The 27282-nt window shown below is 43.4% G+C and overlaps 1 protein-coding gene and 2 non-coding genes across 8 annotated transcripts; all 3 read left to right on the top strand.

Annotated features, from left to right (window-relative positions):
• The first annotated feature begins 5554 nt into the window (after positions 1-5554).
• On the top strand, positions 5555-26954 carry ATG16L1 (autophagy related 16 like 1). 6 transcript variants are annotated; one of them, XM_053952084.1, is made up of 19 exons: positions 5555-5782; positions 6803-6896; positions 9057-9162; positions 10601-10674; positions 10861-11112; positions 11986-12051; positions 14832-14918; positions 15689-15745; positions 15944-15991; positions 16688-16790; positions 18703-18808; positions 18928-18998; positions 20465-20536; positions 22472-22592; positions 23419-23524; positions 24042-24191; positions 24577-24624; positions 24992-25093; positions 25474-26954. In XM_053952084.1, exons 1-19 carry the CDS (start codon positions 5668-5670, stop codon positions 25565-25567), a joined length of 1872 nt encoding a protein of 623 aa, XP_053808059.1. In that variant the 5' UTR covers positions 5555-5667; the 3' UTR covers positions 25568-26954. The 6 variants fall into 6 exon arrangements, with proteins under 6 accessions (XP_053808059.1, XP_053808054.1, XP_053808053.1 ...); XM_053952079.1 differs by lacking the exon at positions 15944-15991; XM_053952078.1 differs by lacking the exon at positions 15944-15991 and having other exon boundaries at positions 14829-14918.
• LOC128793272 (small Cajal body-specific RNA 6) lies at positions 16999-17268 on the top strand. Its single transcript, XR_008432728.1, has one exon. It is a non-coding gene; the product is annotated as a small Cajal body-specific RNA 6 (non-coding RNA).
• LOC128793270 (small Cajal body-specific RNA 6) lies at positions 19338-19600 on the top strand. Its single transcript, XR_008432726.1, has one exon. It is a non-coding gene; the product is annotated as a small Cajal body-specific RNA 6 (non-coding RNA).
• Positions 26955-27282: the final 328 nt, after the last annotated feature.

The raw sequence follows: 27282 nt of genomic DNA, 5'->3' as shown, positions 1-27282 counted from the left end.
CACATGAATATGAAAAAGATCCTCCTAACTCTACAGTGTGTGCATGGTGTTGCTTCAAATAAGGCTCCTAATAAGAAGTATTTTAAGATTGCACTTATGTTAAACTACTGAAGTTTCTCAGAAATTCTTTCAGAGTTGAATCCCAGGTTGACAGAAGAGCAAGATTTCTTTTTGCCTAATGTAATTTGCTATATTTTTTCTGCATTATCTTATTATGCATCATCACAAAGCATTATCTCGTTATGCATCACCAAATTTCCCTGAACTTCTGTTCTGAGTTCATTACCATTATTCAGTTTCATTAATTTTATTTGCAGATAATCTTTGCTCTAGCTCCCAAGTTAGCTAAACTAAGGGATACTTCAGTGTGCCCTTGTAGATCAAAACTAACTGACATTTTTCTATAGATCTCAGACAGCTGCGATCAGAACTGTTTTACAAACCCCAGTATTGCAGAAGCCATCACAAAAACCAAACACGGGTCTGCTGAATGTGATGCTTGGACTGGAGAATCTCCAGAGACCCATCCAGACTCAGCTATTCCATATTTGTGTGGTTCTATTTTACTGAGACCATTCTGTACCAGGGATGGTAATCTGCTACACATTACAGTTATTATTAACACTTTACTGCAATTTTTCCCAAGGTCTGGTCTAGGTTACATAGAAAACAAATTAGTCTCTCTTATCATGAAGTATTAGATTATATCATAACTAATAAAGATGGCACAGAACAGGGTAGTAAATGTTGGGCTCGAGAGAGAATGCATGGATGGAAATGAATGAAGGTGTCCAGCAACATGCAGAAAGGTTACAGAAAAGCAACTAACAAAGACTTTGTGGAAGGAGAGGGAACCCAGCGGAAGGGAGGCGGGTAAAAGCTCTCTCTCATAGAAACAGGTCAGACAAGGGAAGAAAGTAAAGGCAGCAAAGAGACTGGAAAATAAAAAGAGACCTTTGCAACAGAAAGGATGGAGAGTTAGCACAGAATTTATGTCTGCTCCATACTTCACAGTAATTTGCATCTTGACATTATGATTTGAAGTACAAAGAAAATGACCAGGTGTGGGACATGTTCTCTCTTTTCAAAGGTAAACAGAAGATCCTAAACAAAGCTGAATTTGAAAGTGGTGTTTTGAGAGTAACTTTGGGAAGAACACTGGTGATCAGTATCTTCCTGGAAAATTAGCATTTCTGATTCCCAGACAGGAAGCAGTGAAGGAAGTAAGTGAATCTGAGTGCCAGGCTTCAGGGAAACATCCCATCAGAACCTGCTCCACTCACCTTGGAGCAGGGATTCATTCTGTCACCCGAGTGTCATTTACAACACAGCCAGCTCAGAATCAGAACTGGGCTGGAGGGGGCCCTGCAATCCATTCACATACCAGCAAAGAGTAAACTACAAAATGCTTCACCATGTTTTCAAGTGGCCTTATAATCCTCCAGCAGCAAAGATTCTCATCTGCCTCAAGCAGCCTGATTTGAGCTTCACCAGCTTCTACCAGCCCTTCCTCATCTCTAGCAGCCATTTTTTGGGGTTAACTTTAGGCCCTTTCAGTGTAATCCTGTCCCACATAAACAAGCAGATCAGGACATTGTCTTATTTTTCTGACATGCATATTTACATAGTGCTGTCATGTTTCCCATGTGTCTTCTCCTTGTTAGGGTAAACAATTCCAACTGTCCAAGTCTTCCTTCTGGATCAAATCTCCTATATACATTTGTCATTCCTGCTGGGATAGTTTGACATTCTCAATTCTTCCTGAAATGTGCTAGCTAAAGCTGGACACGTCTCCACCAGAAGTTCTGCTTTTCCCTCTATGGATGTGGAGTGCAATATTCATTGGAGGCACAGTTTTTGCTTCTTCACTGCAGAAGGAGCTTCCTGACAAGCAGAATAATTTGTTGGTAGTCTGAAATTTTTACTTCTGAATTGGAGTGTTGAACAAATTGCCAGATTTTGATGCTGCTGGTGGCAGAAAGGTGCTTCAAGTGAAGAAGCCACTTTCAGCCAGAACAAGCTGTTTTGTCATGTGCTCTTACAGTTCTTGTGGATATAAAAGGAGAGCAGGATGACAGATGATGACACAGAGCAGGCATGTGCTATTGGACAGACTTCCAGAAATCTCAGATATATTTAAGAATATTGTATTGGAGTGGGAAAGTCATTGTTAGCAGGTACTAAAGAAAAAGTAAAGAATATCAGGATGTCCTGCCCACTACAGAAATCAAAGATTACAGAAAGGTAGACATCTGTAACGTAGTGTGATTTTTATAAATTCAAACATATACAGATGACAATTAATTTAAGTCCCTTGGAACATTCTAGCAGCTGCTGTAAACAGTAAAATGTGCAATGTTTGATGTAATTCATTTATCTAATGCTTGAAGACACACTTCTTTTTCCCCCATGTCTTTTCTACTCACACTGATTCTTTTTCCTGCCTTGCTGAAAGAAATAGGAGACAATTATTTTCCCTCCCAGTTTTAGTGAGAAAAGCCTGCTCTCAAAAATGAGCTGAAGGAATTTTTTTGGAGGGGCTAAAAAAAACCAGAGGGTTGGCAGTTCAAACTCAGTGAGGAACTTTGGGGCTGATTATATATTAAAGCCTCAGGAGAGGAGTTATTGAATCTAATCCTTGTATTTTTTTATTTTTGCCTTTCCCTTTTCCTCATGCTTTGGTTGCTTTCCTCTTTCTCTTCAAAGGATAAAGATGTAGAGAAGAAGATCTGACAGGATGAATTTCTCTCAGCACTGCCCTTTAGAAGTTCAGTAACTTTAACTGTAGAATTAGGACTTAACCTTACAGTTGTTATAACCGACTCAGACCCTGAGTAGTAAAGAGTTACAAAAGTTTTATTGAGAACAATAAAAAAATTTGCAAAACAAAAGGGACAGTGCTGGGAGTGCGGCGAAATGCCGAGGCTCATGCGCAGAATGGTGGCTCTGCCTTTTATACCCCTTGTTTTACATCAGCTTTATGCATATTTATTTTGATTTTACACAGTCCTGCCCCATGTCACTCTTTTTGGCACTGACGTAGTTTCGTCACTGTGGTCATCAGGGTTATCACTGGATGAAGTTCTACTCCTTTTAAGGTCGTGTCTCAAAGGTTTGGCTAGCAACAGTCTGTCCAATGTAAACTCATAAACCCACATTACAACATACAAAACCATCTTCACAACTAGGCCATTGTAACAACATCAACGACTTTATATCACATATTAATATTAACAACATTATAATATCTAATATCAATTCATATGATACCCTGTGAAAGCCAATTCCCATTAACTTGCTTCTCACACAGTTACAGGTAATTTTAAGTTTTTAAACAACTAATTTGATTTCATGATGTATAAGTAGAATGATATAGTCTGTGTGCTTACACTTGGCCAAATCAGCTTTACAGTGAATGCACATAACCTCATGCATTGTGTACTTTGTAAAACAAGAGCATGAGCTATTATTAACTCAACCAGCGGCACACTCTCCTCCAGTCTAATAATCTAGTGAATCATCTATTTCACGCTGTTACAATTTCATAATTGCATCTTCATTCACTTATACTCAAAAGAAAAACAAAGCAATTTAGACAGTCCAAGACAAAAAGCATTATGAGTTCTGCCCAGTTTCTAATTAAATTATAATAATATGGTTACCTACCACATTACTTAGGAAGTTAATGTCAGGCAAATCCACAAATGCCAGAGGTTTACGTCCAAAAGAGTCAGAGGAGTCCTTGACCTTTATTTGAATAAAGGGAGAGGGTCTATTGGGCCACACACCCGTGGGCTTTTCTCTCTCAAGGTTTCAGAGGCGCAGCCTCCCTCTTATCCTAAACCCCCGGCCCTGTGTTGCCCTCTTCCTTTCCCATCGGCTGAGCTGCTAGCAAGGTACAGCCTTCCCAAACCACTTACCTCATATTCCCCCCTTGAACCTGGCATTTCACCCCAAACTTCAGCCTTGTGCAGACCCTTGCCTGTTCCAGGAGCCCAAACTGTAAGGAACCCGCCCCCCAAAGTCACTAGAGACATGAATACCCATTCCTTCACCCATCCAATTGTTTGTAAAGACATTAGCACACATCTTTTCTCTCATTAAGCAGTTGAAAGAAGAGCAATGGAGTGAGTTATGGATTTTTACAATTGCCAGAGAATGTGTGGCTTTTTCATGAGGCTGGCCAGAAGGTGGGAGTGCCAGGAGAGTTGCATAGTAGCTTCTGGCGTGTTCCAAATTAAGCAGTTTTACCTAGAAAGCCCTACATGCTCCATTTCATTTCACCACCACCCTCCCTGAAGGCTGAGCAGGGGCTCTTCAGCCTCGAGAGCGGCCTTTGTCCCTGTCTGTCCCCATCTACAGGGAGGGCTCTGTGCAGAGCCCAGGCTCTGCTCTGGGGGGTCAGCAATGGCATCAGAGGAACGGGCAGGGACTGATCCCAAGAAGTTCCCCCTGCATAGGAGCCAGAACTTCTTCCCAGGGCAGTGCCCCAGCCCTGAACAGATTGCTCAGAAAGGTGTGGAGTGTCCTTACAGGGGATATTCCAGAGTCCTCTGGATACAATCCTATGCCCTGTGCTCTGGAGCAGGGAGGTGGGACCAGATGAGCCACTGTGGGCCCTCCCAGCCTGACCCTATCCCATTATTCCGTGACTCCCGGCAGGTGATGAGGGAAGCGGTGGTGTCTTGTAAAAGGAGAGAAAGAGTACAAAGACCACTCAACAAATGGCACTGCAGGTGTGTCGCACTTGCGTAGCGTAGTACAACATTCCCTCTGCTCTCTGTGGAGCCCTTAATAAATGTTTAATGTTCACTCACGGTAACACCCATGCTTTAACAGTGGCAGGTAGAGGTGCGGCAGTAGCTGCCGAGGCCGGACAGTCCCGTTGTCACGCGGCACCAGCCCTTCACCTCACCAAAGCCCCGCTGGTGTCACTAGCACGAGACAGTGCTGCCGGCCCTGCAGGGACACTGAGCTGCGAGCGGTGTGACCGCGCAAAGCTCGGGCTCTGTGACTCGCCGCGCCCACTCCACCCCGGCCCGGCGCGGCCATCACACCCCACAGCGGCCGCCCTATGCGCATGCGCTGCTACGGGCGGCCGGGGCCTCAACATGGCGGGCTGGCCACTCTCAAGATGGCGGCACCGGAGCACCCAAGAGGGCGGTGAAGACGCTCTCAAGATGGCGGCTCAGACACGCCCAAGATGGCGGTGAAGCCGCTCTCAAGATGGTGATAGGGCCATACTCAACGTGGCAGCGGGGCCACTCTCAAGATGGCGCCTGCACGGAGGGCACAAAATGGCGCGGCGCGGGACCTCCTCGCCTCAGAAAGCGCCGGTTCTCCCGCCTGAGGCCGGCCCCGCCTCCGCGTTTGCAGCGCGATCTCGCGCGGCGCTTTCCGGCCTGGGGACACCGGTGCTGGAGTCGGCGGCGCCGGAGGCGGGCGGACGGCATCAGGCAGCGGCGGGGCAGCCTCTGTCGCGGTCGCGGCGCGCCGCACAGACGCGAGGGCCCCTGACGTAGCGCGGTGCCATGGCGGGTGCGGGGGCGCGGCCGCGGGCCCGGGCCTGGCTGTGAGGGGCTCCCGCCGCCTCCCCGCGCTCCCGCCGCCTCTCTGACCCTCCCGCGCCGCCCGCCCCGGCCCGCTCCGCCCCGGCCTGCCGCGGAGATGGCGTCGGGGCTGCGCGCCGCCGGGTTTCCCCGCTGGAAGAGGCACATCGCGGAGGAGTTGCGGCGGCGGGACCGGCTGCAGCGCCAGGCTTTCGAGGAGATCATCGCCCAGTGTAAGCGGGGCCCGGCGGGGGCGCGGCCGAAGTAGCGCTTCTCTTCTCCCTCACCGATGCCCATCAGTATGTGCAGGGAGACTCTGCTCAGTGGGGAGGGTGTGGAGTCTTCCTCTCTGGAGGTTTTTGCAGAACTGGATTCTGTCTGGTGCCGTGTGCTATGGGATGACCTTGCTTGAGCAGGGAGGTGGGACCTGAGGACCCGCTGTGCTCCCTTCCAGCCCGAATCATTCTGGGATTTCTGCTCTTATTCAGAACTGGGAAAGCCGTGGTGGCACAGGGTCCCCGGGGCCTCGCCAGAGCCGCTTTCACGGGACTGTTTGGGACGTGTCTGTAATAACAGAAAAGCGGGACATTCTGCTTTATAGAGGAAAATTTGTAGTTGTTTCAGTTCTCTGCGAGGCTGAAGCGCTTTGTGCTCTGGACAGTGATTGAATGTCTGAATTGTCTGCACAATTCCTGCCCAGTTGCTTGTGGAACCGAGAACAATGGTGGTATTGACCCTGCTCGGGGTCTTTTGTAAAATTTGGAGCTATCCAGGGGCCAGCACTCTCTGTTCAGGGCTTTCCTGCCCGCCCCTCTCCAGCCTCAGCTGTGTCAGGATGGAAGGGGGGGTCCCACACACTGTGGAGAAAACAAACGGCAGAGCTGGGTTTGGCCTCTCTGCCAGGCCTGTTCTCCTGGTTGCTGTCCTTTGAGGAGCTGTAAAGAGTCTGAACTTTGAACTCTCTCTGTTTTAGCAGATAGCAATGCATCTGAGAAGTTGCTCTCTCTTTCTCTATTAAACTTCCATAAGACCAGTCCCACACAGCATCTGGATTAATGAGGAGTTCCTGGGGTTGTAGGTGGATGGTGCCTGTTAAGATCAAAGAGGAGGGAGAGCACAGTGGAGTGTCATGTAGCATTTGGCTGTGTCACAGTAATTAAAGGGACTAGATCGTAGCTAGTCATCTAGGCAGGAGAAGGTGGGGGTCTGGATTTGCTTTCTGGTTGTCTTAAGTGCACTTTTTGCTCCTGCAGATAACAAGCTGCTGGAGAAATCAGACCTTCATGCAGTGCTGGCTGATAAACTTCAAGCAGAAAAATATGACATGCAGAGCAGACATGAGATCAGGTATGTAACACTCCTTTTTTGTCAGCAGCTGTTTGTCATACACCTTGTAATCTAAACCACTGTTTGATGCCTCACACAAACAGCTCCTGGATCCCTACAGTGACTTCACACACAACAAACTGAAATTCTGTTGGACTAAATATAACTTACAGCTGTGTCTAAGGCTGTTACAAAGTTACAGTATGTTCAGAGTATGCAGCACAGAAAGATCTGGCCAGATTTGGGAAGGAAGCTGACTTACCACAAACTCATGGAACAGAGGTGGACCACAATGAGCTGCTGCTCGTGGTCTGTTTGCCTTGTAACACTTACAGTGTTTTTCTGCTCTTCCTGTTGAGTATAGGATGGTTTAATGGCTTAGTTTCTTTCAATCTGTGTCATCACATGAAAGGGGAGAACAGACATAAACCATGATTGCAAAGTGTCAGTCCTAAGTAAGGACCAGATACCAAAAGGAAGGTGCTTTGTGCCTGCTTTTTAATAGGATTTCTTGGGAAGCTTCCGCCCTATCCTGAGAGTAGCATTTTGCTGAAGGTTCTGCTAGCTTTTGACTGCACAGCAAACCCTTGTGCCAGAACTGTCCCTTGGACAGCCTGTCTGTTCCAGGTGAGGGCTGGCCAGCTCTGCCCTCAGTGTACCTGAAGAGAAGGCAGGGCCAAGGAGCTCAGAATTCCTACTTCTGTAAGAATTGCTTCCTCTGTTGAGGTTCTTTTTGCTCTTGTCCTGAAACCAGAACCCCTCTACAGCAGGGAACTGTATGAGCATGTCTAATTGGGATACAAAACAAACCAATATAGCAGAGAAGGAAGAACTGCTAGGTTTACAGGAATTGCAGGCAAAACTCCAGCAGACTGGAGTTAACAGCCATGTGAAAGTTCCCAAAGCTTTCTGATATCTGCAGCTGTCTCGAACCATTTCAATTTATGGGAATTGTGTTCTGGCTGAATGCCAGGTCTGAGAGATGAGGCTGGACTAAATGTGGATGAGAAGAAGCACACAGAAGCAGCATCTGAAAGTAAATACACAGCTGAACTCTGATACTGTGCTCAGTATATGACAGGTTTTTGAAACAAAATTACTTTTCTAATCCCAGATAGCTGGAGAAAACTGTTTTTACTTCCCTCAAGGCCAAGGAGTAGTTCTAGTTCTGGCTGTAGAGGTATGTGTGGCTGGAGCTATAGGATGTGTTGGATATTACCACAGGACTTGGTTTCTTGTCTGCACACATCTTTTTGGAAATGCAGTTAGTGCAGCATTAGTTCAGTGAGGGGCTGGTTGGTTGTTTTTTGAGAAGAACATTAGGTTACTGGTATCACTGTGAGACATTTGGATGGATTATCTCCCTGGACTGTTACAACACAAAATGACTGCAGAAAAGGATGCAATTACCTTGTTCTGTTTGTCTGATATAATGGTGTTGTTGTTAAAATTATTATTTTTTAAAAAAGCTCTAAAAGCTATATTCAAAATATAGCTGATAATATGCTCAGAGTCTGTGTGTGTATATGCTTTTTAAAAAGCTTGGTTTTCTCTGTTTCTGTCTCTGTGCTTTCAGAGACAGGAATGTTACATTCTGTAGTTGTTTGGGGAGGAGGGTGATATAAATGTTCTGCTATGTAAAAATTCAAGCTTGTCTCACAGTAATAGTGTTAAAAAACACAATTAGTAACCACTTAAAACTTATGCACAAAAAAGAGTATAGTCAAGCCAATGGAGGAGTGACTTGTCACACCTGAGACTGTAAACCCAAGAGCCTGGGAATATTCCCTTGGTTTCCTGACTTTTGGTTCTGTACCCTCTCCAGACATCTTGCATCTTCAAGGTCTACCAGCTCCCTCCAGAGCAAATCAGGGTGGTAAAATATTTGTAATTGTTCCAGAATTTAGAGAGTGTACTTTCAAGACTCAGATGTCTTCATGCAAATTTAAGCAAACGCTAGTTATCTTCCCTTGGAGTGTGAATTCTGGTTTAGAAATGTACAAAAAGTGAATCTAGTGCTCAGGAGATGTAACTTCTCAGTACTGTGATTTGGTTTGTTATGAATCATCTGTGTCCCTGGTGTACAGAGCTTCCGAAGGAGGCAATGTCTGGACCCTGGCAAAGGCACAGAAACAACTGGATTCTAGTTTGGGACATCTCTTCTTCTCTGTCCAATTGCAGCCCAGGACATGATAGCACATGGAACGACGCTCAGCTGCAGGAACTGGCCCAGCTGAAGATAAAGCACCAAGAGGAGCTGACTGAGCTGCACAAGAAACGTGGCGAGGTTGGAAAATCTTATGTTCTCTGTGGTCCATGTGTGGCCTTTTGGGAGCCTGACCATGATTTTACCAGGCTCATTAATCATCATTTTTTCCTCCTTTCATCTAGAGCCTTTTTTAAGCTTCCCCAATTTTTGATTATTAAAATCAACCAGACACAGGCTGGTCTGTAGTACTGTCACCAGGACATGAGAGCTCACATTTGTCAGCATAGCATGATTATTAAGTGCTGAATTTTCTGCTTAATTAATAGGTTTTTAATTGTATTAGAGGAGGAAGGAACTGATCTGGAACTGAACTGAACTTGGAAAGACATAGAATGAGTGGGGCATAGGGGGCTGTGTGTGGTTTCACTGGTCTCTCTTTGCAGCACCAGCCAAGTAAACAAGCCAAGGCTGAAAAAGCCACAGTGCTAGGCTGGAAAGGGGGTGCTTGTTCAGAGCTCAGGAGTTCTGTAACGATGACACTTGGGCCTGGAGGAGAGGAAAAGCCACGTGTCTTGGATATTTGTGTTTTGCGGATTTTTTTGACCAGGAGATAGGGAATTTCAGCAGCAGAATTGCATTTTTTAAAAGCACAGCAGTGGACTGAATGAGTCTGAAAGCTGAATGGGACTCACACTTTGATAGGGAAACGGTGTGAATGGCCTGAAGTATGCTATCATGCTCCTCTGATCACACCCCACTGGAGGTGTGGAGAAGCTCCAATGTCAGCAATTCTGAGTTTTCAATAAAGGAGACTGTTTTCTCTAGGAGGTGTGCACCAAGTGGTTAGGCCACTCAAAGTACTTTCTTTGCTCCCTGCCTGGTGTCCTAAAACCACTTACACAGACAGGCACTCTTCCCAGAAATCAGTCTTCCTTCTTCCTGGGCAGCTGAGGCTGTGCTGCAGGGAAAGCTATGAGCTGGCAGCTGCAGCTTGGCAGCACTGGCCTCTGCCTCACTGTTCCCTGTGCTCTGCAGGCACTCCACCAGCAACTTCCTCTGTGAGAAAACTCTTAGTGGTACCTGTGTTCACAGTGAGAGCTGTGTGTCTCCTGAAATGGCTGTCCTGGCTCTAACAGGATGATTTGTTTCTTGGTTGTCAGTACTCATTTGTTTAATTTACTTACTTGATAATTTTAAATTTCTGTATTGATTTTTCCACTACTAAAATTTCTTCCTAATATACATTTTGTTTGATATGACTATTAATGAAACTTTTTGAGGGAAGAGAGAGAGACATCAAAGGACAGCAGCTTCTTGACAATTCATTTTTGAAAGTGGATTCTCTGATTTAATGACCTGTATAGCAGATCTGCATAGAAAGCTGGGGTAAAAAAGACCTGAAATGTGTGATCCATGCTTTTAATTCTAGATTAGTCTGTGCTTGCACTGAAAGCTGCTCAGTATGTTATCTACTGACATCCCTGCAGTTTGTAATGCAATTTTCTCCTCTTTCCAGCTGGCCCAGTCTGTAATTGATTTGAACAATCAAATGCAGCAGAAGGACAAAGAGATGCAGATGAATGAAGCCAAGTGAGTAAGAACTGTTTTGTCTGTGACCAGACTTCTGATGGAGTTCTTTATTGGAGTTATAATCTCTAGGAGTCTTAGCCCAGGGCTAAAAATGCCTTTGTGAGGCATTGTGCAAACAGCACAAGGAAGATGGCGCAGGTCCCAAAGGAGCTCCTCATGGTTTTGTATGTTTTGTTGCCATTCCAGGATTGCAGAATATTTGCAAAAGATTTCTGAACTGGAAACAGAGTGCCAGGAATTGCGTAGCAAACTGCAAGATCTTGAGCGAGCTAATCAGACACTGAAAGATGAATATGATGCTCTCCAGATCACCTTCAATGCCTTGGAGGAGAAACTAAGGAAAACTACTGAAGACAACCAGGAGCTGGTCTCACGTTGGATGGCAGAGAAAGCACAAGAAGCCAATCGTTTGAATGCAGAAAATGAAAAGGATTCAAGGTGAGATCCATGACCTTTGTTTGATAAAACTGATATGTTTTTCAGTTATGAGTGAATAGGATAAAACCAGATTTAGTTTTGACCTCTGAGATCTCTATTCTTGCACAGCACAGTGAGAGTCCAGAGCTTTATTTTTCCAGCCAATACAGACAGACACTTTGTGAAAACTTTCCTGTCTTTTAAATTAATAAAGCATGTTCTTTTGTTTCTTCAGCAACATTTAACTGTGTGCTGAAGATCATAAAACAGATAGAAACTGTGGGGTTTTGCTGGTATTAGATTTGGACTTCTCTTGTTCATATTGCATCTTATACTGCTCCTAGTTTTATCATTTTTGATTTGACTAACTTCAGTGTTTTTTGCATTCCTCTAGAATGAGCATCTGCCATGAGACTGAGCTATGTAAAACTTACTGCAAAAGTAATTTGTATGGCTTTTTTTCCTTGCAAAATAAGTCTTCTGAATTGTTTCAGTTTACTTGCCAGCTAATGATACCTAGAGACTGACCTGTATTACAAGTCTCACAGTAGCTGGCAGTTTTGTATTAGCTTCACTAACATAATCATTATTCTGGCAAGTTCTTGCTCTCCAAGCTAATGCATATTCATATGGTTCATAAAGGGCCATAAATTCACTTTGTCTCATTGCCTCACTTGAGTGATGTTGTCCTTTGCTAGTCTTGGTAAGAAAACTGCCTCTCCTGCTCAGTGTCTTGAAAAGCAGGATAAAATAAGAGCAGGGTACTGATTTTTTTTTTTTTTTTAATTTTAAATCTTATGAGGCACATCAAAGCTGTGCAGGGTAGCCTTTGGAATGGGATTAAGGAAATGTTGTTGTTTTTCTTTTTTAATAACCTTGGGTATTCTTTCTTAGGAGACGCCAGGCCAGGCTGCAGAAGGAGCTGGCAGAAGCTGCCAAAGAACCCTTGCCTGTTGAACCGTAAGCAGTTTTGATTTATAGTCTCTTTCATCAGTTTATGCCTCAGGTTTATGCAGAAGCATGTTAAATGGTATCTTTGTTACTCCTAAATTGGGTGATGTAGAGGAGTGTTTGCACTTCTCATGTAAAGTCAAAATATGCAGTAACTCTCCCTACCTGAACTTACAGGAGAAGGAGCTCTTTTAGGACTGAAAATAGATGCTTGGAGTGAAAGTCCCAGAAATGGCTCATATGGTCAATAGATGTTGTTACAAAAATGTTTTTATACTGAGATATGTGCCTTTGGTCTTCAAGATAGTTTTTCATGAAACAGTGAAATAATGAAACAATTACTCTGGAGGTGTCTGGATTTTAAAATGTTAGACTACAAACATGCTCAAGGATTTCCTGTAGGAGCAGGTACTGAGTGAATTAACCTGGGTGCAAATACATGGCTTCCATACTGCCAGGAAAACCAGTAGAGTACTTCACTTGGTAAGCTGAAGAGAGATCCCTCTAGTCCCTTGTTCTTGCCCTGCTGTGTTTGGCCCTGGGTGGTGTGGGATCAGGTGGCTGAAGTGGGCAGTGGGAGCTGCGGGTGCTCTGGGCTGGGCTGACCAGGGTGTGTGTGTTTGCCAGTCTAGAACAGCTGCATCTGATGCTCTGTTCCTGGGCCCTGCTGAGTGGTGCCAGAGCAGCCTGCAGGCTTTTTCTGGAGATCTTTTCTCTTTATGTTCACATCACAGAGTCACATTAAGTGCTGTGCTGCAAGCCACCCTGTAGTATAATTGCTTCTGTTTACTACTCAAACTCTGCTTCAGAGATGGCTTTGATTTCTTCTTCATGATTTTATAATTTGAGAGGATTTATGTTGTGTAAATGTGCTGCTTACTGAAGGGAAAAACTACACCATTTCAGGGGTGTGCCCTGGTGTTTATATTTATTTAAAAATACATTGTTAACTTGGAAAGTTCTTTTGCTACACATAGTAGCAGAAGCTTTATATTTTTAAAAATGAATATTGGCAGAACTTGGTAGTATTTTCTTGAAACACCAGCCTGATACATTCAATCAGCAAATATATTTTCTGTAGTCTTTTAATGTATACTCTCCTCCAAAATCTCAGAATTGAAAGTGCAGCTATATTTTGAAATGAGATTAGTTGATTGTGTCCTTCTAAATGCTTTTGCAGCTGAGTGTTATCTGATGGCACAAATTGGTTATTTAAATGTTGAACTTAAACTTCTCTTCAGTCAAATAGCATTACTAAAGTGTATTTAAAAATAGTTTTGATGAGGCTCACCCCCAAATTGGGGCGGCCCTGGGAGGTGGTAAAGTCTTTCCTCCAGCCCAGGCCTTCAAAGAAAGACTCGGTAGTCTTCAGTTGTCCGGTCTCAAGGTAGTTTATTGCATGTTATCTCAAGGCACACACACTCCCTGACACTCTCTTGGACTCCTTCTCCCTCCGCGTCTGACCCTCTCTGCCCGCCCCAGGGGCTGGTGCCATCTTTTATATCACACATTACGTGTTAAATGTTTATAGTTTTTCCCCAATGCCTATCACCTATATTGAACAGTGGCTTTCTACTCTAAACCAATCTGTGAGTGCCAACACCACCAAGAACATGGAGGTTAGGAAGGAGAAAGAAGGAGGACAGGGCACGCCCAAATCCCTCCATCTTAGAACTTCTGACCCCCATGTACAAAACTCAGACCCCTCTGTACAAGGCCTGTACAGCCCCCCCGTACAGCACTCAAAAATCCTTCCTTTCACTTTGTGACTTCTTCTATTATAATATCTAAACTTTTGTGATTTCTTGTTCTTCCTGCAAGGTTGGTGAATTGTTCCATGGATCAAATTCAAAACCGCAGGGGTTTCCGGCTGCATGCCAGGGTCTCAGATGCTTCTGACCTGGACCCGGAACATCCAAGAGTGTCTGAGGGACACCTTGGGTTCTGACATAGTTTGGTCTGCAAAATCAGTAGTGGAGGAAAAATCATCATTGAAGGAAAGAATACTAGGCTGTCAGAGCCCATGGTGACTAATGGAGGAAATGTTCAGCACTGGCTGAGTAATTTAGCTGAATTAATTCATTTTACATGGGTTGGAACCTCACACTTGTGTTCAGCTGACCACCAACACTTTAATGGAGTGAGCAAAAACAGCTCTTACACTTAATGGTGCTGCACCTGAAATACAACAGTGTAGAAAGTATCAGGGTGTCTTTGGTGTAGGTGAAGCAGGAAAATTCAATTAACCTCTTGTGCTTTCTTTAACACTTGCTTGTTTAGAAACAGCAAAAAAGGTGCTGATATCACTTATACTTGGTGTTGCAGTAACTCATGTTTTTGTTGTTCTGTAACTGCTCCAGCAAATGTCATTCACTCTGTAGTGCAGCCTTGCTCAGGTGTGGTGGGTTGTTAAAATGCTGTATGTAGTTAGTGCTATGGGCTGAAATAGGATGCCTGTAGTAAAGAGAATCTGAAAAGGAGGTCTGAAAACAGAAACAAGAGGTTGTGGAAATCCAGCACTGCTGTCAGTGAAGTGGAATTGGCAGCTGGAAGGAAAAAGCCTGAAATTTAGTTGCTGTCTATATCTATTTTCTGACACTGCGTGTTGAATTACATCTCTGGCAGTTGCATCAGTGTGTGTTACCTGGATCTACCTGCGTGTTGCTACAGCTTCATAAACCTGGGATGCGCTGGGCATGGACACTGACAGGCCCTGAAACGGTGCCATCCTGTCATTTGATGCTGTCAGTGGCTGATTGAAAAGGAGGTGTTTTCTCTCACTTCAGCAGGGATGATGATATCGAAGTGCTTGCAGATGAAACCTCTGACACAGCTGAGGAAACCTCTCCGGTGCGAGCTGTCAGCCGGACGTCCAGGTTTGTGACCAAGAGATCTTTGTAGCATGTCACTGAGGAAGAACAAGGAGCATAGTAGAGCTGGAACAATGGTGGGAATGTAACTTAGGTTTCTAGTTGCCTTTAGGTAGAACACAGTTTATGCTTCTACCCGACCAGTAGGAAACTCATGTGCTGTACCCTCTGTTGCCATGCTTTAGATGTGCTGGTTTTCCTTTGCTGTTTTAACTAAATTATGCTAGTGCCTGAAAAATCTTTGTTTAATCTTTAAAACAAATATTTAAAAACTATATAGTTAATAATGTGGCTGTTACAATGCCTGTTGATTTATGCCTCCATTACTCTACAAGATGTCAATGTGATTATTGATATCACAATAGCAATAGCTATTTGCAAATAGCTGGGTTTATCTGAAATGCTGAAAATAATCTTCACCTAGATTAAATACATCTTGTTCTTTCTCTAAAATAGCAGTGAGTGGAAAGTAAGAGGTAGTTAGGTAAGATCATGGATTAATTTGATTGAAATTTCAGACATGGCAGACTGTTCTATCTAAACCCAGCAATTCACAGGGAGAGGTTGAGGGACACTGAAGAAACTTCACCCACAAAACGTGTTCTGAGTTGTAGTTACTGATGACTTTTGCACTGATGCCTGCCTTGCTGTTCTGTCTCTGGGCTGGGTCTGAGGGGAGGGAGTCTTTCCGGAGACATGTTGCTATGAAATGTTTGTATTGATCTTTATGTGAAGAAGCTATTCACAAGGTTTAAACCTGTCCTCCCCTCCTTCAGTAAGCGACTCTCCCAGCCAGCTGGAGGCCTTCTGGACTCTATCAGTAATATCTTTGGGTAGGTTAGAACACTTTCACCTCCTTGTTTTTTTTATTGGTTTCAATGTACACCAAAATCTTGGTGATGCAGGGAATGCAAACGAGTATTTTCAGCCTTCCTTCTAGCTTCTGCCTTTCTTTTTTTTTCTTTTTTGTTCTCCTCAACTTCCTGTTTCTTCCATCTTGCCGTGTGCTGACCTCTGACCTTTCCCTCCAGTCTGTCTGAGTCTCCCCTTTTGGGACATCAGCCTTCTGATACTGCCAGGTGAAAACATTATCCGCTCTTAGTCCAGCATGTGATTGTATTCCATTGAAGTAACGTGGAGCCCAGCTGCATTGTGCTGATTAGATTCTGCAGTTGATAACTCTGGTTAGAAACTATCTACAGTGAGAGAGGCAATGAGCCCCTCTTTGTGGAGAGAATACATGGGGTTTGCTCTTACTTTCCACTGCACTTTGCTCCTTTAGTAGGGTTAATTAAAATACGTCGTTGGGTTCTGTGCTTTGTATCCAGAATGGAGCCAATCCTTCTAAACTAAGCTCTGCAGTAGGTGGATGTCTTTGCTTAAATGGAGCAGCCCAAGCTTTGGAACAGAGCATTTTGCTACCTGGGACGTAGTGCTGAAATGGTGTTGAGTCTTAACATAACAGTGGAGCTGCAGCCAGTCCCACGTTTCTCTTCCTATTGAAAACATTAAAACGCTGCTCCAAAATGAGGTCAGTAATCAGTTCAGATAACTTATGTGGTGAACTGTGAAGTATCTAAAGCCACAAGTGAATAGTGTTACGTGACAAATGTAATTTTTGAAAGATAGGATGAAAAAAAAGATGTTAAAAGCACCTTCCCCCATTTTTTACTTTCTGTACAGAGTAGTTAATTGACAGGTAGACATCAGGATGAACTCAAGAGAAACAGTGTTCATTTCTCATTTTAAAATGTTTCTGCTTTGTTTCATCTCAGGAGGCGTTCTATGTCCTCATTCCCTGCACCCCAGGATAATGCAGAGCCACATCCAGGTGTCAGTAAAGAAGTGAGAGTGCCCACTACTGCCATATGTGTCTTTGTGAGTACAGAAGGAATTCTCTGCTCTGCCATTCTTTGTTCTGGTTTAGAGGGAGAGAATCCTCAATGTGAGAACTGATATCCCGAGACTCTTTCTATTAGTGCTGCCAAACAGGAAGGAATTCTTGGTTTGGTAGAAGCATTCATTCCATTTAATTCTTACCCCACATGTTTCTCAGAGCTGGTATGCTCGATGTCTGTCTTACTGAGGTCGATGATGACAAAGAAGTTTTCTGAGGGCACAGGGAAATTCCACCCCATTACCCCTTGGCTCCCAGCAGTCCCTATTCTATCATGCCATAGTAGAGCTGTGATTGAAGAAGAGATTGCTGACAATTTGGGATTAATTCAGTTCCAGTTCTCCACAGTAAAGGGAGTTGTGGCACCAAATGTAATCCAACAAACCTGATGAAGAGGAGCTTATGGGGATGGGGTGTCTTCGTTGGCTGTGCATGATCAAAGGTTTTCAAGCTGAGACCTCCTTTATGTGTTCTTTGGACCCATAAAGCCAAACTTCAGTTTTTGTGCATTGTCTGAAAGTAAGTTGTCTTGTAATGCAGCTGCTTTTTTGAACATGCCTCTGGAGCTTTCTTAGGCACTCCAGAGCTGGATGTGGATTTTTCATGGATATTAAATGACTGATTTTCTTCATCCAGAGTATCAGTGTGGCTCACTGCAGCAGGGAAGCATGTGTATTCTTGCCTGCCATGTTATCATATTATGTAGTAGAAGTTGTGGATGGAGGGAGTAGCAAGTCACCTCAGGTGAGAGTAGGGTCATGACTGAAATGGCAGCTGGAGCTGGCTTGAATAGGGGGCATTAGGAGAGGAGGTGTTGGGCTTTAGCTGCAGTATTTTGAGCCCAGGTGGAGGGTCAAGACTTCTCTAGGTCTGGCAGAGCATTCCAGGAATTAATGCAAGGGATCTATGGCAGAGGTTTGGCAAATGTGGGGACCAAACTGGGCTCACCTTTGGAGAGGCAAGTAGGAGGTGGAAAAGGTAGTCACTTCAGGAATCATTCCCAGACATAGCTTCTAGACAAGGCCTTTCACTAGATCAGATTAGCCGTAAATATGAGCTGGAAGATCACATTCAAGGAACAAGTTCCATAAAAATACATGTTTCCAGAAAAGCTGGTTTTGAAAGAGCAGTTACTGAAAAATACTTTAACAATAATTACGATTGTGGTGATAATACTGTGTGGATAAGTAGTATAAAGCTGTGAAATGAATAGAGGAATAAAAAAGGAATTAATTTTAAAATTCTCATAGGTATTTAAAGTTCAAGATTTCAGGACATTAAACCGTGAGAAGCAGGGGTGCTGGGGGGTCAGTGCATCTGCAGAGAGGAGGCACAGCTTAAGCCCAAGTCCTTTGCAAGCAGGTGCTGTCACACTTGTACTGCAGAATCACCAACACACCCAGAGAATACAGTGCATCTGCTGTGCTGTTTCCTAGCAGACCTGCTTAACTCAAGCCTGACTTGATTGTTCCATGGTTGCATGAACTGATTGGGTCATGTTCCATGGCTGTCTCTAGATGGAGGAATGAAAAGTTACTTTACTTCTACAGCACATTACCTGTTACTGTTTTTTGTCCTGTCCTTTCCTTATTTTTTTTTTTCTGGTGTGACTTAAGAGCCTAAGATTAGGAAGCATTATATGGCTTTTGGTAGTTTGTTATTGCTACTGTTTTTTTTGATATGCCGTTGGTTTTTCTTCTGATAAAGATCGGCCTTTTTGTTGTCTGTGTACCACCAGCCACAGCAGAGTTTCAGTCTGTGGCTTTATTTCCTCTGAAAGATGCACAGCTGTGATTCTGTGTAACCTTTAAGTTCTGTAGCTTTCTGATCTGTGGGTTATGGGTGTATGCTAATTCCCTTTTGGGTGGCTGTTCTGTTCCTTCCCCTCCTCAGGATGCACATGATGGGGAGGTGAATGCGGTGCAGTTCAGCCCTGGCTCCCGATTGCTAGCAACCGGAGGCATGGACCGGAGGGTTAAACTTTGGGAAGTCTTGGGAGGTAAACCTTTTTGCTTTGGGGTTTGGTGGGATGCTAAAAAAACTCGTATTACGGGTCACTTTGTGTCAACTTCTGCTGTAATCCATTGCTCAAGTTTTTGTTCATCTTTCTCTGTGCAGATAGGTGTGAGCCCAAAGGTTCCCTCTCTGGCAGTAATGCTGGGATTACCAGCATAGAATTTGATAGTGCTGTGAGTATCTGTGCAATATCCACTGTTTGTGGTTGGGAATAAATTAATGGAATTATGTTGTTCTCTACTATTGTTTCCATTCTAATTGAAGTTACCTAAGAAATTAGTTAAAACATGAAAGTAGCTGAAATTGTACAAAAGTTCTTTATTTGATAAGATGCAGTAATTCTGATCCTTGCTTTACAATTCAGATGATGATATGCAGCTCAGACCTTGGCTGTTAAGGATTTTTGTTTAAAGAAATTAGCATTCCACTGAAGCTGGTATAACAGCACAGAAGAAGCAAATACACTGAGGCTTTATTTCTGTGAAGTTTTTTTTCCATGAGTGCTTTATTGAGGTCTGTGATGAATAGTAAAAGGTCTGATTATCCCAAGACTTGCAGTTCCATGCCCTCTTCTCCCAGCAGTTTCTCCCCAGCCATGGCACAGCAATGGTGTGGCTGGCAGAGTGTTTGCTGACAGTGTGAGATGTGCTCAGGTCATGTTCACCTGGAGCAGCGGAGACATGACTGAGATCAGCATCCAACAGTCCTGCTTGAAGGAGTTTGGGGTCTTGGATTGGTCTAACTGGACATGTGATCTGACTTTTCTGCTGAGACCTCTTCCATAGCACAAAGCTGATATGATTTCTGCCATTTGGTGATTCTATGTGCTAAATTATACCCAAGAGGATCCTTCTTTTGGACACTGACCAGCTCATTAGAGATGTGGTGTTAATCTGCAGGTAAAACTAGTCCTGAGGTTTGGCAAGTTGCTTGAACACATTTGCTGTGAGAATTGCCTGGGTGAGATGCCAAAGGATTACAAGGATTCAGGAAAGTTTTTTGTAATGGACAGGACTGCAAGCCTAAATTTTGTGGTGGCCATTCTCCATCATGGGTGACTTGTGGAAGCCCTAAGCCTAAAGCCATGAACAAGTCGATTTCTCTCTCCTCAGGCAGATTTCATTTTTGAAATCTTAGCTTTAAATGCTAGAATGTTAATGAAAATGGCAAGAATCAGACTAATTCCACTCTGAGACCTTTCTAAGCAGTGGGGGTAGATGATGCAGGGCTTTTTTCCTCTGGAAAAAAAAAAAACAAACAACCAAACAAAAAATAGGAAAACAACTCCACAACAGATGAGGGTAAACTAGAACTCATTTTCTCACTGCAGCAGAAAGGAAAGATGAATCTCCTTTTTCTGGTCTGGTTATTCTTATAATTGGTATACATTATTCTTGTTATAACCTATAGCCATGATTCTACAAACCCTTCCATTTTGGTGAGAAGCAGGTGCCATAGCCCTTTGGGAAGGGTTACATTAGCTTTCCATACTGGCATTTGCTACTGTGGTTTTGGTTTTATTCCTTTTTTCCTTTGACAAAATAGCACTAATATGGTTTCAGTGGTTTATTGGAAATATTTGAATTTGGTTTGCATATTGACTAGCAGAAGGAATTTGAAAGGAATCTTGTGTTTACAGGGTTCTTACCTCTTAGCAGCTTCAAATGACTTTGCCAGCAGAATCTGGACGGTTGATGACAATCGATTACGGGTGAGTCTTGCAAGGCAAAGCAGTGCAAGGTTGTTTCTGTCTTGTATTCCCAGTTTTATCTAATGGGGACATGGCAATTTTGGAAGTTGGGCATTTACAGACACTTTTAATAGTTCTTTTTGTTGAGAGGTTCTTTATCTCTTGAAGATCTTCACAGCAAGACCTAAAACACAGTGTTGATCTCCACACAGCCTTGCAGGAAGCTCCAGTTACTGTGTAATTTCCCAATACAACCCCCCCTAGAAAAACCTTGCCACATAAAGTGTGTGTACACTTCTGTGTGCCCCTCTGGGGAACTTTAAATGTTTACGATTTATGGAGAGCCACCTCAATGTTTCAGCCTCTCTCAAAGGACAGGATGTTGAAAAGGGCTTTGTGGAAGACAAAGAGGGACTTTTGTTTTAAGTCAGGAGCAGCATTCTGGAAAAGGAGCCTCTGCCTGGTTGTCCAAGGCAGCATGCCTCAACATGTTGGACATCATCCTCAATGTCTTTTGAAAGGTTCTTTCCTCCCAAATACTTTGTACTCATATTTTTCTCTAACAGTTGCCTCTGATTTGAAAATAATCCTTTGATAGACCAAAAGAAAAGTTTCACAGCTTTCCAAGAGCCTTTTTTGATTGTCATTTCCTATGTACACTTTTCCTCAACTTTTTATTTTAGTAAGATGCTACTTTGACATTCAAATCTTCTGACATTTCAGTGTTGGTTATAACCAACAGATGCACTGTAATTCATTGGGTAGTTCTCAGTCTGGAGATGTCAAGGAAAGATATCATTCTACTTAGGAAAGTGAAGAGTATCAGTTCTTTGGCTGCAAAACCTACTATTGTATGTGAATTATAGTGAATACAAGTTTAGCAGACATAAATTACTCACTGCAAAAGGTTAGTACACTTGTAAACATTCACATAATCTTCCTGTAATTCTTTGGAGTGCACTCATTGTTTCTGAGATGAAATAATCCTCTCTGTTTCAAGTGTGAGCACTGTGAACTCTTCATGGCTTGCACATAAGCAGGAGGTAGTAAAGATGAAATCACTGCAAACTTTGCCAAAACTCCCTGCCTAAATGCAATACCTGTATGTAATATCTGTGCAGCAAGGGCGGAAGAGAGATGCAGAGTGGAAGATAGATCCTCCTTGCTGGAGTTTGTATTCCTTTGTTAAGGCAAGGTGGTCTTTTTGGGATGATATTTTATATGTCAGTTTTGGGTTTTCTTCCAAACTTAGCTCCCATTTCTTTCCATTCTTAAGGACTTTTATTTTGTGTTTCGCCAAGCCCAGATTGCTTTATATAATTTAAAATTCTGTTGAGTATTTCTTTTTAAATCTTAACTATCTACAAAGATTTTTGTCTTGTTTTTCATAACTCTTACTTTAGTAATTCATTGTCTGTTTTGTGATTTAGTATGTAAATGTTGAGCAATTCTAAGTCAATGTGGTTCATGTTCTCAACACCAGAGAGCCTCCCTCTGCACTTAAAGCTGCTGCTGTAGGGAATTTTTCTGAAACCCCTGGTTGTCTCAGCTTTCAGGCTTTAAGATGTAATAACAGTTGAGACTGGATACTGTTGTGTCCTTGAGGGAAGCTCCATATGAAAACAGAAAGGCACAATTTCCATTTTCAGCATGCTTTAACCCCTTGGTTTGTCCTGCAAGGCTGTGTTGCAGTTGCCATCTGTCCATGAAATGTATATGTACAGAGTGTTGAGGAAGGAGCTGGCAGGTTCCTGAGTAACTGGAGAAACTGCAGCAAAAGGTGACCTGTGTTTCCCAGCTCCAGGCTGGACTCTGATAATCAACACTAATACTCAATGGTGATAGCTTTTTAACTGTAATAGATGTTTTTTCTGCCAAGCAATGCAGGAGACATGCAAATTTCAATTTAAGAAAGTGGAAATACTCAGATTGACCATGTCAATCTCCTGTCCCCAGCACACCCTTACAGGTCACAGTGGTAAAGTTCTGTCAGCCAAGTTCTTGCTGGACAATGCACGTATTGTTTCAGGAAGTCATGACCGGACCCTCAAGCTCTGGGACCTCCGCAGCAAAGTTTGTAAGGAAGCCTAACTTCTGCCTTTCATCCATGTTTTGTGCTTCTGCTGAATGATCCTGGCAGTCTGGTGTCAGATCAATTTTTGAATCTTTTTGCCATTATAAAAATAGCAAGAGCTAGCAGTCATCCCATTTTCTGTTATTTCTTAAGTAACTGAATTCTTTCTGCCTGTTACCTGGAATAACAAATTCTGTGTGTGCAGGAAGCACTGTTAATGCTATTACACTGAGAGCAGCTGTTTTTGGGAGTGTTCTTTGTTTACGAGTCTGGGGATGGGTATTTTAGTATTCCACTAAAAACTTGGAGCCAGGCCAGGTTTTTAACCCTGAGGTGGTTGGAAGTGTCTCTTGGAAACATACCAAAAATTTCAGCATCCAAAATGAAGGAATTGCTAGGATCCAGGCTTTTCTATGGGAGAAACACCATATTTCCTTGGTTTTCTCCTACTGGGGGCTCTTAAACCTGCTTGCACTGAGAGAGCATTTGAGATTCAAAGTTACCTTGATGCCTGTATTGCAAACATAGGTCAAGGAGACAGATTCATGTTGTTTAATAGTACCAAATTATAGCTGGCTAAATATGAAGTGGAAGTAAAGCAGCTGTCATGGGAACATTTCAAGTCCCAGCAAAGGAGATTGAGAAGGGCAGAGAGATTGGAGACTTAATCAGGATTATTTTAAGACTGTTTGCCCTATGCCACTCCTTGGGCACTGCTGTGTGGCCACTCTATGGGTGGGAGAGGGTTTAGGGATTATTTTCGGTCTCAGTTTTCATCAGTTTGGACAATGTGAATTTAAGTGTGTCACCATTGGTTTCTCCTTTTTAGGTATAAAAACAGTGTTTGCAGGATCTAGCTGCAATGACATCGTGTGTACTGAGCAGTGTGTAATGAGTGGACATTTTGATAAGAAAATTCGTTTCTGGGACATCAGGTAAAACTATTGTAGGAGAGCTTATGGTGTATTAGTGGTTATGGGTTTGCTGTCAGGTTAATATGAAGTAGGGAATTCTTCTTCCTGAGCTTGGTAGCTGGGGAGACTATTATAAAAGCAGCAAAAAGCTATTAAAGATACTTTTGTTACTCCTTTTAAGCTGTTTGGTATTACAGGTTTGGGTTTTTTTGGGGGTTGGTTTGTTTGTTTTTTGGGATGCCATTTATTTTCTGGAAAGACAGCCTGCTTGCTGATAAGTATTTTTCATTGGTCAGTACTTGGTATTCTAGGGTGGGGTGGTGAGGAAAGTAGTGTCTTAACTGTTTGCTGGAAATGCTATCCACAAGGTGGGATCTAGCTTGGGAAAGAAACAAAATGCAAGAATAAACCAGTAATCCTTTTTATTCTCTTCCATATTGTGACAAGTCAAAGTTTTGATGCACTGGTTTGGCTTCTGGACCCTCGTTCACTGCTTTCTTACATTTTTTTTTCTTTCCTTTCCTCTTTCTGTCTTTAGGACTGAAAGCATAGTAAAAGAACTGGAGTTGCTGGGAAGAATCACAGCTCTGGACCTGAACCCAGAGCGAACAGAGCTTCTGACCTGTTCCCGTGATGATCTACTCAAGATCATTGATCTACGGGTTGGTGCTGTCAAGCAGACATTCAGGTGAGTATATTCTTCACAGGAACACTGAATTTCAGTACCTTGTATTGTGAGTTACCCTTGGTGCAGGAGCTCTGTGAAGACAGCAGTCTCCTGACTTTTTTTTTTCTACATGGCAAAGTTCTGTAGAATGCCTAGAAACATTAAAAATCTGCTCTAATGGATCTTCTCATGTTTCTCTTTAAAGAAGGCAACTTGGCTTTTAAGTCTGTGTTCTAAAGGAAAGAATTTCTTCAGGTGCCATTGACAGAAGGGTGTATGAGAAACATGAATTAGGATAAAGGGATGCTGGAGTTTATTCTGAACTATGCAGAAATCCTTAACATTGTCTTTAGTAAGTATCTCTTCTCATAAAGGAGTTACCAGTTATCTGATTCTAATTTTCCAGTGCCCAGGGATTCAAATGTGGCTCTGACTGGACAAGAGTTGTGTTCAGGTAAGGTCAGACATAAACAAGCTACCTGATAAACTTGTCCTCAGCTAAACTGAGAGATTCCTGATGCTTGACTGCACTGGCCCCCAGTTACAGCTAGAAAAACGGGTCAGCGTTTGTAATTTGTCCAAGGTTACCTCTTGGTCAAGCCAGAGTATATTTGTAAATATTGATCCAATGTCTTGGAAATGCTCTGATTTCAAAGTGCTTTCACCTCTTAGTATTAGCAGGTGATAACACATAACTCCTAAAAGACTATTTCATGCCAAGTTGCTTGCTTAGGAAGTTGTGGGTGGAATGATGATGTGTGCTGAAAATTGCTGACTTGCAAATTGTTCTTTGCCTTTCCTTGCCTGGTCTGATCTCACAGCCCTGATGGTAACTATGTGGCTGCTGGCTCAGCTGATGGGGCCCTCTACATTTGGAATGTGCTTACTGGGAAATTGGAGAGGACACTTGCAAAGCATCACAGGTGAGGGAAGTGGAACATGCAGTCTAGGGTGGGGATCTGGGTTGTGGATCTTGCTGAGCTATCAAAAAGTTGGAGTTGTACAGCTTTACAACTTTTATTGGCATGTGAGAATTATTGATATGCAAAGTCTTTGTGGATTCATGGCAGTGTTCTCTAGATTGAATTAGATTTCTTGTTGTTAAACTGAGATACGATTCTAATAAAGTTCATTTAGTACATTTTGAAGAAATTGTACCTCTCTGAGACTTATTAAAAGCCCAAGTCTCTTGAGATGTGAGAAAGTGGGGGAGGGTTTAATTGGTAATAGTATTTCATTTCAGTGCTAAGTGTTGTTGTGGAGTTCAGCTTTCTTTTAAACTTACTCTTGCCTTCCCTTTCAGTTCTTCTATCAATGCAGTCACGTGGTCGCCAGCGGGTGCCCACGTGGTCAGTGTGGACAAAGGAAACAAGGCTGTGCTGTGGTCTGAGTTTTGACTGACGGAGGGTGAAAGGCTGTGTGTGGTGGTGCTGGTCCCTGGCTGCGCAGCATGGAGACCCGAGCCCAGATCCATCCAGAGTCAGGATACTGACAAGCACATGGGCTTTGCTTTCCAGAGGGAAGTTCTAAAGCGATGGAGAAAGGAGCCTGAGTCAGAGACTTCTCATGGCCATAACTGCACTGTGGCACTCGGACTCAGAATGGGATTAGCTGTTGTAGATGGAAAATGCTACTTAGTCATGCCTTTACTTGCAGTATCTATGCACCACGTGGAGCTGAAGATACTAGCGGGATTCCTCACCAGACAGCTGTGCCAAATATCCTGTCACACAAATGTATCTACAGCACTTCTGAGGTGGAAACTTTGGAAAGAAGTCATTGTGTATGCTAACTTAAAGCATGTTCTGTCTCCTGTGTTCTGTTCTGGTGGCCTAGTTCAGGCATGGGGTGAGAAGACCTGAAACACGTCCTAGGCAGTTTGAAGTGTTAGAACAGCTTTTAACGAGTCTCCAGTGGCTCTGACAGCTCTGCCTTTGAGTCATCAAGTCAGTTTAGATCTGTTCTGATCCTGGCACAGGCTCTCCAGCACTGTCATGTGAACTCTGTGTATCGGTTCTTGAGGTAACGGTCTGTTCTTCAGGACTTCTGCACCCTTGTGTTGAAATGCCCTTCAGCAGCTTGGGCATCACAAAATAGGAGGTTTTTTCATCTTTTTATACCACAGGCAATTTTGATTACTGGGTGTGAGGAGAGAGCTAAGCTTGTTGAGGTTGTTGTAGAAGTTGTGCTGCAGTGATGAGGAATGTAGTAATCCTGTGACTTCAGTCCTGGAATACAGATGTTTGGTTCCTTTTTCTGTTCATCCGTCCTGTCCTGGCGGCTGTCAGCACACAGGGGAGCAGTGGCGTCACATCCCAAATCCGTTGTTTTGGTGCTGGCAATTCCAGGCCACTTGCCCCGTTCTTGAGCACACGTGCAATATTCCCATTTGCGCTGGAGCCCTCTGTGGTACGGAACGGTGTCTTAGCTCTGTCCCTCTTTTGGCACCCTAAACCATGATGTGTCTGAGCGTGAGCTACCTGGCATATCTTTATCCAGCCAAACCTTTCCACATCATCTGGGCCTCAAGACAAGCCACCAGCGTTTTATTGCCTTTTTATTTGCACTTTATTTTCTTCTTTCCCAATAGTGTTTTACTATGGAAGTGTGTTCTTTGGAGGGGCTAGGTTGGGGGAGCTGGTCTGACAGGCTCCCTCTAACCCAGCCTTTCGTTCAGACACTTTCTGCAGAGGGGAATTAGAGTATATGGGGCAAAGTTTTTATTTATTCAGCTGCCCATAAGAACTTGATTGTAAATAAACTGGTGTTCTGCTTTTAAAACCCCACACTGCTCTGATTTATTTATTTGTGCATCTGTGTGCGAGATCTTGTTTGGAATGAGTGCAGAGGGGGACCTGAAATACCATTTTCCTGGTGAATTGGGGAATTTGGTGTAGAGGGGGAAAAAGGATAATGCTTTTAGCTTGAGGCTGGATGTCCTGCAGGTGCAGCCTGGGCTTGCACTGTCTCAGTAGTCCTGCCTAAAGACTGAAGAAAGTCTTGCCTCATTGAACAAGTGCTTCCACCTCTGTCCTTGAAAGGTTGATGTATTGTTGGATGTTTTAGATAAACTACTGAACTGAGGAAATCAGGATCTGTATTTCAAACACTG

The sequence above is a fragment of the Vidua chalybeata genome, chromosome 10 (genome assembly GCF_026979565.1).
Source record: "Vidua chalybeata isolate OUT-0048 chromosome 10, bVidCha1 merged haplotype, whole genome shotgun sequence".
Classification (NCBI taxonomy): domain Eukaryota; kingdom Metazoa; phylum Chordata; class Aves; order Passeriformes; family Viduidae; genus Vidua; species Vidua chalybeata.
Note: the sequence above shows the minus strand (reverse complement) of the source record. Positions and strands in the feature narration are given on the sequence as shown.

Excerpts from the sequence above, each read along its gene's own strand:
- ATG16L1 (XM_053952084.1), top strand. The coding sequence starts at position 5,668 with ATGGCGTCGGGGCTGCGCGCCGCCGGGTTTCCCCGCTGGAAGAGGCAC. Across the intron at positions 24,192-24,576 it reads GCTGTCAAGCAGACATTCAG|TGCCCAGGGATTCAAATGTG; the intron begins GTGAGTATATTC and ends CTAATTTTCCAG. Across the intron at positions 24,625-24,991 it reads TGGACAAGAGTTGTGTTCAG|CCCTGATGGTAACTATGTGG; the intron begins GTAAGGTCAGAC and ends CTGATCTCACAG.